Source organism: Pararge aegeria, chromosome 17, assembly GCF_905163445.1.
Source record: "Pararge aegeria chromosome 17, ilParAegt1.1, whole genome shotgun sequence".
NCBI lineage: Eukaryota > Metazoa > Arthropoda > Insecta > Lepidoptera > Nymphalidae > Pararge > Pararge aegeria.
Genome location: NC_053196.1, coordinates 6,999,994 through 7,015,229, shown reverse-complemented (window position 1 = coordinate 7,015,229; position 15,236 = coordinate 6,999,994). Strand labels below are relative to the sequence as shown.

General features: G+C 36.0%; 2 protein-coding genes across 2 annotated transcripts in view; both read right to left on the bottom strand.

Moving 5' to 3' along the window:
* The window catches only part of LOC120630901, a 33,183-nt gene extending 24,265 nt beyond the window's left edge, over positions 1-8,918 (bottom strand). The window contains exon 1 of the mRNA XM_039900239.1: positions 8,739-8,918. Within this exon, the coding sequence (XP_039756173.1) occupies positions 8,739-8,796 (58 nt within the window). The 5' untranslated portion in view covers positions 8,797-8,918. The remainder of the gene's footprint in view (positions 1-8,738) is intronic.
* Positions 8,919-11,593: 2,675 nt separating this feature from the next.
* Positions 11,594-15,103, bottom strand: LOC120631182. The gene is made up of 3 exons (XM_039900653.1): positions 15,027-15,103; positions 13,442-13,735; positions 11,594-12,553 (listed from the first exon to the last, which is right to left on the bottom strand). Exons 1-3 carry the CDS (start codon positions 15,094-15,096, stop codon positions 12,324-12,326), a joined length of 594 nt encoding a protein of 197 aa, XP_039756587.1. The 5' UTR covers positions 15,097-15,103; the 3' UTR covers positions 11,594-12,323.
* Positions 15,104-15,236: the final 133 nt, after the last annotated feature.

The window sequence follows — 15,236 nt, the reverse complement described above, 5'->3', positions numbered from 1 at the left end:
CAATGAAAAACAATCGTGTTCATCACACAAACATTTTCCAGTTGTGGGAATCGAACCCACGGCCAAGGATTCAGAAAGCAGGGTCGCTGCCCACTGCGCCAGTCGGCTGTCAAATGTAAGGTTTATTTAAGGTACCTACTTCCGTTTCACTGTCTCGCAATCGTGCCTATAGGTAAACGAACACATGTACGGCGATATACCATAATAGTTTCAAACTGTGTCAACTGTGACGCCAGTTTAAAGTGAAAGTGGCACGTAGGGTACCTCTCTAGGGACCGCATCGAGTAAAGCCACCGACTTTTTACAGTAATATTTAACGTACCAAGCATATGGTCAAAAAAATATTGCTTGTATTCGGGAGTAATGCGGGTTACTAGTTCAATAAGTCAGCAAGTCGCCGGGCTATGGCAGCTTGTCGACTTTTGTGTGTAGACGGTTTTACATTATCTTCCCAATAAAGGTTGTAAAGCAATCGCTTTATACAGTTACGCAATGTTTTGTCTTCTTCATTCGAATGCAAAATTACTGATGACAGAAAGAGAAGAATCGTTGTTTGTCTAATCACTAGCAAGCAATACGACGTTTATTTTTAAGCCCGTCTACATTGCGACTATTCGCGGCTTGTGAGCGTCATTCTCCCCGAAGACTTGCTATTATAAAATTACAAGCATTTGCCCGCGTTCTTGTCCGTGTTTACTACGGTTTTTTACAAGTCCCGCGATAACTTTTTGTTTTCGTGGTATAAGTAGCCTATTTTTACTCTCCGTCCGAAAATAAAGTCGATTGGTTGCTTTATTAGGGAGTAAAGTGAGGACAAACAGACAGACAAACAAACTGACGCATAGTATGGATCTAGGTAAAGATGGAACGCTGCTTCTCCGATACGACTGGAGAGAGATCAGGTGCAGGACCAATAGCTTAACGTGCTTCCCGGGGCACGGGGGAGAGATATTTTTGACTTTGACTTTGACTTTGAATAATATAAATTGGCCCAACCTGGGGCTCGAACCCAGAACCTTTTGACGAACGACACACAGTTGCATGTGTCACACATTTTGAGAGAACAGTGTAAGCACAAACATGTGGGTCAATAGATAGATATATCCAGCGAACGAAAAAAACATTCGTTCGCTTATTACCTATATATTACCTAATACGGCTTATGTCATCAATTTGAATATACTTAACGACATAACATTTTTTTCTTTTTAACCTACTTTATAAAATAAACGTTCTAAACTCGACCCGAGTTAGAGACTCGGTAGAGTCACCACAGACGTACAGACTAGGTTAACTATATTGTTTATATTCAGGTAAATAGACAATCAGGTTTGTAGGAAAGGGTAAGTGTTTTGTCGATGTTCACGCATACCTTTCACGATTATTCGAGTTGGTTGTAATTTTTTTGGCTCTAGTCAAGCAAGTTCTTCATAGTGTATGTTTACTGTGATAGATAAGCTAAATATCGTGTATACAGCCTATAATCTCATTACGATTCCGACTCAAAAACAAAAAATATTTGAAATACAAGTAGTAGTTCCAGAGATCAGTGCATTCAAACAAAAAAAAAACAGGCCAAGTGCGAGTCAGACTTGCGCATGAAGGTTACCATTGATATCCAGCATAAATTTGCAAAACAAAATTGTTGTACGGGAGCCCAGTATATATTTAGTTTATTATTATTTTTTTAGTATTACTTGTTATGTCGCCAACAAATGCGAAACTGTCTTACTATCACGATTCATGAGATACCGCCTGGTGACAGACGGGCAGACAGACTGACAGACAGAAAGACAGGCGGACAGTGGAGTCTTAATAAAACTTTTTGACCTTTGGGTATAAAACCCTGGAAAACTACCTCTTTAGCAATATTGTTAGTATTTTAGTTGATAATATTTTAGTTTTTTGATGTCGATAAAAAAAGAAACAACACAAAAAAATCTCTTGGCACACTTTTTTGGCCGGAAACCGCCAGTCTTTCCGGAGTACAAACTAGTTTTCGACATTGCCAAATTATCAGGATTCTGTCAACCGTATCTATGTCATCGGTTGCGGATGATATAAGGTTAATTTGATATCCGTTAAATAATTTTATCTCCGTCTTAGATAATTAGATAAAGGTTAGGTCACAACTAGCACGCATACTTAATTATAAAGCTATAATCACACTAAGTTAAAACGAAGAAAAGCGATATTAAATATTTGACGTAGCATATTAATTTATCGAGATTTGAAGCGGTGAAAGCCCAGTGGGTAGGAGCTCGACTTCACTTTCGGGGGGCCGAGCTCGAATCCCAGCACTCACCTCTTACTTTTCAAAGTTACGCGCGGTTTAAGTAATTAAAATATCACTTGCTTCAAGGGTGAAAGAAAACATCGTGTGGAAATTGCATGCCTTATGGGTTACAGTTGCCGAAGATGACTTTAACTTCGAAGCTAGTTGTGATATAACTGTACATAACATAGCCGCTTACTAGGAGTTTTGGCCGTCAGGTATCATGCAGAGTTTTCGCCTCAAATTCTTATTAAAAACCGGTCGAAAACGATATTTTTATTTGTATCTTGTCTTACGTAAGTAAGTAGTAGCGGTGCATTATCGGGTCAGGAGAAACCAAAGTCGTCTTACGAGTATTTTAAAAGAAGCAACTGAATAATGTTTTTGGAGTTTCGCCCCCTAAAATCCGCCCGGGGTCATAGCCCCCTGCCTCCCCTACACTGCTCACGCAATGCTACTGATTGTGAGATATTGTTATAGTGGTGTTCTTTATTGCAATAGGCTTACATAAAGAAGTTATAAAGTGATTACTTGAGATAGTAGGAAGATATGGAAAAAAAACCCGACAGGTGTTTGATGGAATCGCTTGAAGGCTTGTCAAATTTATTGGCTGCAGTAGGGCTGCAGGTTATCGTAAAAACATTATGCAACCAAAAATATAAGCTCGAAACGAAAGTTATACACACACACATGTAACACTACTCACACATGTGTATTCACCGTATGACTCAAAACATTGATTTAATATGTTACTATGACTCAAACTATAAATGTATACGATTCCAATCGCTTCAACGTCTCAGAGGCCTCTTATTAGATGTTTTGTCGTCTAATGTTGGATGATGTTACATTTGATTACATACACCAATCACATTTTACAAATATAATTGTAATATTATTTTGATATAGTAAATTATACTATTTTTTTATAAATATAAAAACAATATAACAAAAACAATAATAAAAAAAATATAATTTAAATTTTTTTTAAATATAATTTAAAATATAATTTAAAAAAATATAAAATAGAATTTTTTTATAGTTACAGAACATCGCTATCTCTTTCCGGTAGTGTTCAAACTGTGCTTCTATAATAATTTAATTTGGCTAATAAACGCTGTAGAAGCGGTGATGGCCCAGTGGGTCACGCTCGATTTCACTTTCAGGGGACCTAGTTAGAATCCCAGCACGCACCTCTAACTGTGCAACGTTTTGTGCGTTTTAAGTAATTAAATTATCACTTGCTTCAACGGTGAAGGAAAACATTGTGACGAAACCTGCATGAATGACAATTCTCCATAATTTATTTATTTATTTATTTATCTTACATTTTTGTCATTACAGGAAAAAGTTATCCTAATACGACAATGCAGCATGTTATGTAAATTTTAATAATATAATGTATATGATAAAATCCAAATCGTGAGTATATTTGTGAGTTCACTCAGAGTGCAAAAAAAAAAAACCGTCTTCTCGGCTATCACATAATGTTCCATATAATAATAACCGGGACCGTGGTTTAATATGGTCAACGAGGCACGTGGTTGGACAGCGCTTATTTAACTCTGGGCTGGTACTGAAAATTTTGAGCGCAAAACCAATCAATTCTTCGAAAGACTCGTAATCGAACCAAGGTCCTCATGTACAACATACTAACCACTAGATTAAAGAGGCAGCTACGACTCTACATGATAGATAATGCTTATGTAATGTATACCAATTTACTACAGTAGCCATCTTTGTTATCCTTCTGGCGAGTGACAATTATTTACAAGGACAATAGAGAAAAATTATAGTGGACAGCCGGAAAATAGCCTTCTTACGTGTTTTGTATAACTAGCTAGCTTATATACGTGTACTTATATACGCAGTATTATATACGTGTAGTAAGTATATACTTTTATAATATGATTCAAAAGTAAATTGTGGACCTACCACAGCATAAGTTTAAAGAACGTGTTTTAACATAATCTTACTTAAACTATACCTACAATTGATGAATTTCCTAATGACAAGGTTGCAAGAAAAGCGGAGCTGTATGATTCGAATCATTTCTCACAAGAAAGAAAAATAATGTTGAATTATTAATGTAAAATATATTGTTGATGTTAGAACAGAGCATCTGCTGAGTTTCTTGGTAGAGTCACAACTGACAGACAGACTTACGTTTTTAAGTGTTTATAGAGTAAGCCCCCTTGAAATAAATTAATTTTGAACTTTGAATTTTTGTTTGAATTACGTGATACATACACGTACGCAGTGGCGTGCATAGAGGGTATGCACAGGGTATGCAAATGATATAAAAAAAAAGAAAACCTCCAGTACAAGTTATAAAAAACTTAAGGATAGGCATTGTAAGAGTTATTAAAAGCCTACCCTTAAGTATTTATAACTCGTACTGGAGATTTTCTTGATTTTATATCATCTGCATACCCTGTGCATACCCTCTATGCGCGCCACTGCACGTACGTGGTAGATACCAACCACGTATCAGATTGCCTAGTGCGAGATTTTCTATCTAGGTGAACTCATTGGATCACGACGAAACTACGATTTCTATGGAATGGAACAGCGCCATCTAGTTCTGGAAAATTTCATTCTTCGTACCCTGATACAGGTCGTTCGATATCTATAAGTGTGGATATGAATATTGAAGTCGTTAGTTCTCTCAATTAGGTTTCATGCTTTGTTAAGCCACAAGGAAACATTGTAAGGCAGCATCGGCTATTTCAAAGACTGTGCACGTTCTGTAGCCCCGCAGTGTATAGTGTACAGGTGTATCGCACTGACAATAAAACTTTTGTGATTAACACACAAAGTGATTAAGATGATCCATACTTAGCACTTTGATTTGTCCTTGTTTCATAAATTTAACTAAATTAGCTATAAATATTAAAATAAATCAGGTTCTGAATACGATAGTTTGTGTGTTGTTTGTTAGTAACCCATGTTAAGCTGACTAATCTTCATGAAATTTGGCATACACTTGTATTTAATGTATGAATGAATGAATTAAATAAGTAAGTTAAAAGTTAGGGGTTCGTTAATCTCGTTGTTTAATTCGTAATCTATATTTTTAAACTGTTAACTTGGTACTTAATAAAATAGTGGGTCGGTAATGGTAGGCAGTCAACCAATCATCTTAGGAAAATAATAAGAAATAAACTTTTGAAACGAATAAAAACGCGCGTTATTTTCGTGTCGTAAGATTCGCTAGTTTAAAAACAGGTTCTTCAAGTTCCACTCGAGGCTTTGGCGCGTTTAGAGAAGTAGTTAGGTACCCATACGAGTATTTACGCAACTGGCAGCGTGCCTTTCGTAAACCATGTTATAAACACCATCGCTAAGAGCGTAGATCCATTGAAATAAATATATTATAGACGCGCTATTACAAACTAAATGTTGCGCTTTGCGTGAGGTAATAAAAATAGACTTCAGTTCACTGTCTTCACTTCACTTCAGTGAACAGTTCACTGTTGGACTGAAGGCATCTCTCAATGGCCTCCCCGTTTGCGTATAACCATCACGATGGGCACATCATGGCTTGGTAATCATAGTAAATGTTAGTAGTAGCATTTAGGACACTGCTACCCGCTATCCGTTATGTTCCCATGGGAAGAGGTGGGGGTGGTGACAACTGTATTGTGATCTGCTGTCACCACACGGCACGGAGCGGCGGTCATATTATGACAATATTTTAACACACAACAAGTCAAAACTTATTCGTTTTAAATAAATCAGACATTACCGCCGACCTATCTTAACCGACATACACACAAATTTTACAGGAGAATGTTTCTCTGAATTTTTTAATTTATAGACAAACATGCTGCTAAATTTAATATTTCCATGTCTGAGAGTATAATTTTTGAAAGACAAATAATAATTATGGTAATAAATCACAATAATCACAAGTTTTTGCGTTTTCGCTTATGCAACTTAGTAAGCTGTTGCTATATGTGGTGTCTTCTCTATTAATATAACTCAACAGGTAGATCACAGATATATTACGTGATCTGTGGTTACGGGTTATTTTCCCGATAGAAACTAGAATAATCATTTTAAAATATAACTTGTTACAGTTACCTTTGTAAGTTTATTTTTGCAACTTATGGAAAGCTACTTTTATAGACTGCGTGGTTTAAAATTTTAATTAAAATGTTAATTAAGAACACAAATTCTTTGATTGGGAATAATAACAGAACGAAATAAGCGCTTGATAAATAATAGATTGAATAGTGATTTAAAAAAAACATATGCTATAAGTAGTTTCATGTTTGCAACTTCTTATTAGGTACATAGGTTATACCTAACAGGTAGGTTTTTGGAAGAAATGTGTTAGATTATCTTAAAAAAGCTTCTTCACACAATGGTGGTAATAGCACTGGGCCCTTTCTCCATTACATTCTAATCGTAACCCACTTTTAACTTCAATTTGTGACTAAAACAGTTAGTTCAGATCTCAATAATTTCGTGTAAAGTTGAGCATTAAAGGTGCCATAATATAATCAAGGGCTTGATTATTATTTCCATCAGTTCACATCTTAATAATACCAGTACGACCTTTATCAATTCTATTCCAATTAGAATTCCATTTGGATATAACTTGGATGAAGAATTTGGATGCCAACTACGTATGTATTTACATACAACACCCTTTCTTCAGTCTTATTAGACAATATTTTTGTTATTTTTGAGTGCTAAAGTATCGTTTAAAATTAATAAAAAAAACATATCTATCGTCATTCATAAAGGAATTTCTGACTATTTTACGTATTTAAACGCACGTGTCTTTTTCTATTTAAAGCATATGTAGGTAACTACTGTACACACTAAAGACGAATGAAAAGATTACTTACTTATGACGACCAGTTAGGTATGAAAAATAGATTATATTTGAGACTGGACTCAATTTTATGTTCAGTCCGTTTATTTTTTTTTAAACTCAATTAAACTTCTTCAATGAATAATAATTATTCTACCTAATCTAACTACTTTGGTATAACAATAAATATTTTTCATTAATACATTAATGAAATATCACGTCAATAACAATTTCAGAAATAAAGTAATACTTATAGCTATTTTATTTACTCTGGCAATAGTTTTTAAAGTATTTTTTTGAACTATTATAGGAAGGTACCAACTTATTTGAGGTCAATGAATCATCTCGATAAACAAAGGTACACCGGTTACCTACCTACCTGTTGTGGGTAGGAATGATATCACAAACAAACAGTTAACAACTTACTTTTAAATGCAAAAAAAACAAAGTGTGTCGAATTTATCTTACCAAATGTAAAGAAAATTGATAAAAATATAATGATAAATGGTGAATCACTAAAAATAGAGACTTCCACAGTTTTTCTGGGCGTGACCTTGGATAATAAGCTACAGTGGGGTGCCCATATAGATTCACTAGCGGGTAAACTAAGCTCGGCTGCCTACGCAGTCAGAAAAATTAGACAGATTACTGACGTTGAAATAGCTAGGCTAGTTTATTTTGCGTACTTTCATAGTGTTATGTCCTATGGAATCTTGTTATGGGGTAAAGCAGCTGATATCGAAACTATATTTATATTGCAGAAAAGAGCTGTACGGTCAATATATAAACTTAAATCACGCGAATCCCTCCGTGAGAAGTTTAAAGAAATAGGCATACTTACTGTAGCTTCACAATATATTTATAACAATATAGTATTTGTAAGACAACATATTAGTCTTTATACACAAAAAGTGGACATAAACAGTCGACTTACAAGAAATGGTCATAAATTAGTGTCATCTGCATATCGTCTGCGTAAGGTACAGGGATCATTTGTGGGATTGAGTATACGCTTTTATAATATGACCTGCCAATGCACAAGTTTAAAGAATTTGTTAAAACACATTTATTAGAGCGAGGTTACTATACAATTGATGAATTTTTTAATGACAAGGTTGCTTGGAAGCATCCGGCTCCGCTTTCAGCTCTCACAAGATAGAAAAATGAATGTTAAAATACAAAATGTAAATTGTTGATGTTGGAAAAGAGCAACTGCTGAGTTTCTTGCCGGCTTCTTCTCGGTAGAATCTGCCTTCCGAACCGGTGGTAGAATCACTACAAACAGACAGACTTGACGTTTCAAAAGTGCTTATATTAGGCCTACTTGAAATAAATGAATTTTGAATTTGATAAATGAATTTTGAATTTCAATTTGAAACGAACCGGTCAGATTTCGCGGGAAATGCTATTAAAATTAAAACTTGCGATTTTAACAACTTTTCTGGTCTAACACATCAAAATAGCGATTTAATTAGATTAACTACGTACACAACATACCTACGTAACAAAATCATTTTTGTGTTAATTTAATTCAACGACTTAACGCAACGGTTCTAAAATCAAAACAAAGTCGCGTTGTAGGTAAACATAAATTACAAATATTCCACATTTTAGAAGAAATTAAAATAAAACGCTTACCGTATGCAACAAATGCAGCCACTAATAAAACGGGCACAAAAATTGACAACTTTGCCATTTTCAAAAATGTAGACACTTGCTCCGATTCAAATATAACACACACACGGTCGTTCCGGTTCAGTCGAGGCTAGCGAATGCTCAACGTAAAACGACGTCGCAGTGAATTGGACGGGCAACGAGTTTTGCCGCGAAACGACTGTTCAGTAACCTTAGTACAAGATTTTCTCGCTCGCAATCGCGGAGTCGTTTTCGATCGTGGAAATACTTCAACATCGCAGTAAAATGTATCTTATTTGCATTTCGTCAAGCTTCATATTTGCCTTCAATTCTTTAGCTTGGGCTTTTGATAGAATATTTGTAAAACTAAAATCTGAAGTACAGTATTTGCGACTTCTGTAAAAGTTTTACTATGACAATGCAGATTTGGAAACCTCGAAAACGACTCGTTCATTGCGAGCGAACAAATCTTTTACTAAAGCAATAATTAGCGTACTAGATGCTGATCGGTAAGATACCTCCACAACCCTCCGACTTATTTTTATTTATCATAACTAGGATTGAGTGGCAAGTTATTTTTTTTTTCAGTAATACTTAAGCAGCTGTTGCCCGCGTTCTTCGTACTTGATTATTATGGTTTAAAAAAAAACCCGAGGGAACTGTATGTTTTGTTGGGCTATAAAGTAACCTATGTTAACCTCCATCCTTTCTACTCACCCTATCCAAAAATAAAATAGCTTAGTTAGGAGACTGACAAACAAACAAATACACTTTCGCTTTTATAATATTAATATAAGGAAGTAAGGTGGTAAGTAAATCATCATCTTCATAACCACCAAAGCTCTACAGCCCTAGATGGGCATTTCTTCCAGAAACAGCTTTCTACGAACTTCGAACCTCATGTCCCTCTTTACGTAATCAATCCACAGACCCCTAGGTCTTCCTCGGCCTATGTTCCTCCAATTTGCCCTTCATGAACAACTTGAGGACTCTGGTCTAGTTGTGAAATGTGTCCATGCGTTGTAAATATCTCGCCCGTCGCATTCGACGGTTTTGACTCTATTGGGCTCTTTAAAAAGTTCGTGATTGTACCAAATGCGCCAAAAAGCATAAGCCTTAACAGCACCAAACCCATCCCAAACGATAATCGTATAGTGACAATCACTAGTTATGTAATCCGTAGACGGTAAACAAACGACAATCTTGTGAATACCTGCGCTAAGATTTCATTATATTATGTATCTTTATAAACAGGACCATAAAGTCGAATTTCCTTATCTTTAGCCAGCGATGGTGCATGAGTCAGTGCGCACACACCTTTGTCGATTTAATTATTATCAGGTATTTAAAATGTAGAGAACATTCATGGTTATCACCGTAAGGTATGCTAAGCAAATAATTATTAAGTGTGCGAAAGGTAGGTTATAAAATCCTTCTTATAATAACTTTATACCTACTTATGTACCTAAAAATTACTCGCATTTATATTAAGGATTTTTTTTTTATTCATGAGTACTTATAAATTATTTATCATAATAAACTCTGAAAGCTTTTATTGTTTTTTTTTTGCAGTACGGACGTCTTAATTATTGCTAACAAACGAGATAAGCCTGGGACTTGTCTGTGTTGTAATCTTGCTAAGAAGGGAGTTATTTGTTTGTTTGATCGCACAATGTAGAATATTAGAAGGAACGCCTGAAAAAGCAAATAGCATGGGAGTGTGGGCGTATAATAGCGGATGAAAGTTGGTGTGGGAAAAAAAGGTAACTGGAAAAACTATCGCCTACAAACAGAGAAAAAATTCGCAGGGCATGCAAGAAAATGTCCTACAAAGTGCTGCCCTCTGTCCATGGACCTGAGGCGAAGGTGTTAAGCCTCATGTGCCTGTATTACACCGGCGACCAAGCCCTTCAGACCGGAACTCAGCATTGCTGCTAGGTGGTTAGCTCCGTTAAAAGTTCTTATATTGGTTTAAACTCTAGCAAGGTAATACTTGTGAGAGATCTTTAAAATGAAACAAAAGACAATAATATGTAGGAAAGCAATTTATTATGTACATCTAGCAACAATCTATGAGACTCTTCGATTGAAACAAATTAGCACTAAAATCAGTCGTATCTTAGTTTTTCATACCGGGATAAATGGCCGTGTCCGATACATAATGTATCGACGAGAATCTGCCCTTTACCCTTAGCAGATAGCCTGAAGACTGGCAGCAGCAATCGTTAGGTCGATGTTTAGTATAATGTCAAAATTACTATAGCCCTGCCCTAATGCTTCCTATTTTGGAGTCGCAAATTCTTCATCTAAGTATAATAGTTTTTTGTTATATAATCGTTTCGCCGGGAGCAGTGGCTATGAAATGATGAGGACTTTGAGCGTCAAAGCAAGGCTGGTAAGTTCCACTTTATACTAATGGTTTTTCGATAGCTTGTGACCCTAGGATTGTATCCAATGCGTCTGAAATTATCATTTGGTTTTACTCCCAATTAAGAAAAATGTGATCGTATTTTCAGATTTCAATGTACTTTATGCTCGTATTCAATTACAAGGTATTTAACTTATTCACTATACGTTTTGACGAGTTCACTAAATCTAAATACAAAGTGTAAGCGAGCTAGAGCTTGGAAACAATCCTCGAGACAATAAGTCAGTCATTAAGGTACATTCGAGATTTCAAGGCAATCGTGTTTAGTAGTCGTGTCATTAGAGCAGTCATTACATAAGCGACTTTAACGCGCAGTTTATTTTGCTGTATAAGTAGGTATAAATTACCAAGATAAGGATGAAAAATAAAGTAAATCAGCATTGGAAACTTAAAAAGTAGATCAAAATCGAGGTCGGTTACATACAAACATACATACAGGTGAAGCTAATAAAAGCGTGTTAAAAAAGGTAACAAAAGTTCTTCAAAAGTTTCTTCATTACCAAGAATGACATGTCCACACTAAACACGTGGAAATAAAGTATGTTCCAATACAGCCAAATTTATCTGAAGACATCTGTGGTAGTCTATCACTTAGTTCAAATGTTTTATAAATCCTGTTGGGTAATTATAACATATAAAAGGTTTTTATTTATGGTATACTTAAAAAAAACTATCTTTTAAATTTATTGCTTTAGGAAAATAACTTGTTTTAAGGCATCATAAGTTTATTCTGTATCTACACTATTACTTAATGCCATGTTGGCTTCAAGTAATAGGTAAGGGTAGGTTATGATTTGAATTAGGTATGATTTCAGTTGTTTGCATAAAAAAGTATCGTTATTGCTTGGTCCTTGAAAACTGCTCTATGACCTGAGAAAATATCTAGGAGCTATAATTTCATAGTTCTTGTTAAAATATCATTACAAAGGGTTTTACCCGCCAGAAATCTATTTAGAAAAGTGTGTAATGAAGTAATTGTACTTAGATCATAACTCATTAAACATTCAGGAATCTGGGGGTACATAGATGTGATAGATGAAGGTATATTGTATACAGGTAATCGTTTTCTAATATGTGTGATATAGATTTCTCACAGCCATGATAATTAAGTACTTTGAAATTATTATTCCGAGACTTTTTCTGTTAACAACAAAGCCACTTTAGGAGAGCGTGTATTTCGCAACCAATGGCGTAACCACCATAGCAAAGAATGCCATGGTTATGTCGGTAATGGATCGACTTGCACCGTTTGTATTACATCTATCTCCTTCACACTCATTACATAGGACTAAAGTCACGATATCTGCGTGAGACGAATGTGCTTTCTTTATGTCAGTGCAAGTGCCCCTTTCTGAAGCACAACCTCTTATGTACCATGGTCTCTTCATATCTGAAAAAAAAAGAGAATTAATCTTTTAATATTGTTACTACAACAAGTATATTGTTTACTTGCTCATCTTGAAGTGATTACATTCCATCTCTAGTTGCTTAAAACAAACAATTTTTAAATGGCATTTTGAGTGTCCAGTGAAAGTAGAAGTTTAGAAGTGTGAAGCGGAAATTGCCTAATGATAACAACAGCGGCTCCCTTTTTGGGGGCCCTTTTAGATTTTAAGTCATCAAATATCACTTTCTTTAACGTGAGGAAACCTGCATGAGAGTTCTTTATAATTTTTTCAAAGGCGTTCCAAGTCTACTATTCCGCGCTAGGCCAAAGCGGTGGATTTCATTCAAAACCCTTCTCGTTCTTAGAGAAGATATTTGTCCTGTGGTGGCCCGGTAAGGCGTTGATAATGATAGAGTGTAACTAACTTTAGTTGGGACACTCACAACGTCTGAATGAAAATAAGATATTGAAAGGTAGCTTGTATCCAACACAGGACACATAATTATCTATTTGTGCAGCGCTTTATTATTGCTATTGGAAATACTTTTTTGATGAGAAAGGTTGATACTTTTTTTGCGCCTCATTATGTTTAGGACCATCGTTTGGTGACGGCGAATCAGAAAACAGTTGTCACAATCCTTCCTCTTCCCGCGGGTCTCGTACGAGGTGACTAAAGGAACATAACAGAGAACGAGCAGCATGGTCCTCTGTGATACTTCTAAAATCTACTGCGATCACCAACCCATGTGCCCAGCGTGGGGATCATGCCAAGCTTTGGACTGTCTGTATTCATTGATTTATTTGATTGATGTTTAAGACCATTCCTATTGTCGGTACACGATTGGGTTTAGAGCCTGTTGAAAAGCTACTAGCAAAGATGTGTATACTTACGTTTGTATTGCTCCGCGTAGACAACACACTTCCCTCGCTTGGCAGAATCCAGGGTGAACGGGCACACTTTAGAAGTGGTATTGGTGAGAACTTTTGGACAATCTGTGCACACATAGCACTCGGTTAGGTGGATAGGATTTGGGGTTGGTGCAGACATCGCATTGTGTCTGGGCCTGAGTAAGCCGGCTGCGAATGATACCGTGTTTGCCCCAGCTCCTATTCTCTCTTCTTCTTGATTTTCCTCCGGTGCAGCCTCAGCCATTCGCAAGTCTCCTTCTTCAACATGTGGTGGAACTTTAAAAAATCATTATTTTTAACCTCATTTTATTTTACTCTTATTTTTATTTATTTATTCTCTTTATTTGTATATCACAACGTAAACTTAAGAACACCAAAAAACAGACACTTATAGTAGTAGCACAGTAAATATATTAAAGCAGTATTTCCATACTACTACGAATAAACGTTAGAATCTTAAATCCTACGATAAAAGTGTGCCGTTTCGAACGTTTGTTCCTAGTTTCCATACTGCTTTAATCACAGAGTTAAGCACATACATAATCCTCATTTAGCCATTATTGCATTAATGTTCTGCATTGTCTCCAAAAACAGAGAAGACCTTTCGAGTCGGTTAACCGTCATGTTCCTTCTTCAAACCCGCGGAATGTTGCTAGCTCACAGACTTTCCTCATTTTCCCCATTTTATGGTGAAACTTTAGAACATAAGAGGTAAAATAATTACTGTCAACTGCCAAATGAATGAAGTGATTAACCGCCTTTTCGAGTAAAACTACTACTTTAATTTATTTAAGCTGTGAAAGTAGGATACAATAGGCTTAAGTAGCGAGCCTTAACAGCATTTTCAAACATGCCCTTTCTTGATTTCTGTAGTAGGTGCCTACTTTTTGTCTTGTTTAAATTTAAGTGTTATCTAGTACCTAGGTGTCTTCGGTGAAAAACTGGTTTCCCAGAGTATTCCCCTCCCTTTACTAGTACAACCGTTAAGTTCAACTTGTGAGACTTTTTCCCAGTCATCATCAGTCATCTTAACGTTCTTTTAAGAGTTGAACGCTATAAATCAATCCAGATGCCGTATGTCATGCAATTTTTTTTTTTTTGTTGTTCGAAGGATTGGTATCTAATAATAAGAATATCCAGCTTTTTGTAATGCACGTCTGACCACCGCTTTTAAATTTATTTTTAGCATCAGTGTGAAAATGCCAGAAGACTTAAATATTAGGTTTATTGAAATCTTCTTAAAACACAGAAATATTATGATCCTTTTCCAACTTCAGAAAACAGGCTCGCCTACTTTCTTTAAGATGTCATAGATCACAGACACTGTCGCATTAACAATATAACTGTGGATTGAGACTACAAAAGTTCTGCTGGAGTGTAGAATCTACTTGGGTTCCCCAACACGTTCCTGGAAGTCCCCAGCAGCCAGCAGGCATTCGGAACGAGCTTAAATGGCTGGATTAGGAATTCCAGAGGGACGATTTTCCACGCATTACAAGTGAAGATGCTTAATTAGGCTTACGATTCAAAAGTATACAGCACAAAGTATAAGTCAAAAAACTTTTACCTGAGACGACTAGCTTGAGTAATCCAAAAAACACACATCCTCCAAAAACCATCAACGCAACCTTCGACATCTTGCTTCCCTCAAATGACGTTGACCTGAAAGTTCGGTCTTTTATATGTCGAACGATAACTTATCTTAGCAATCAAAGAATAGGACATGCTTAGCGGACCGTCGAAGGTACGCGTTTGCCAAACCGTGCGAATCGCTCAA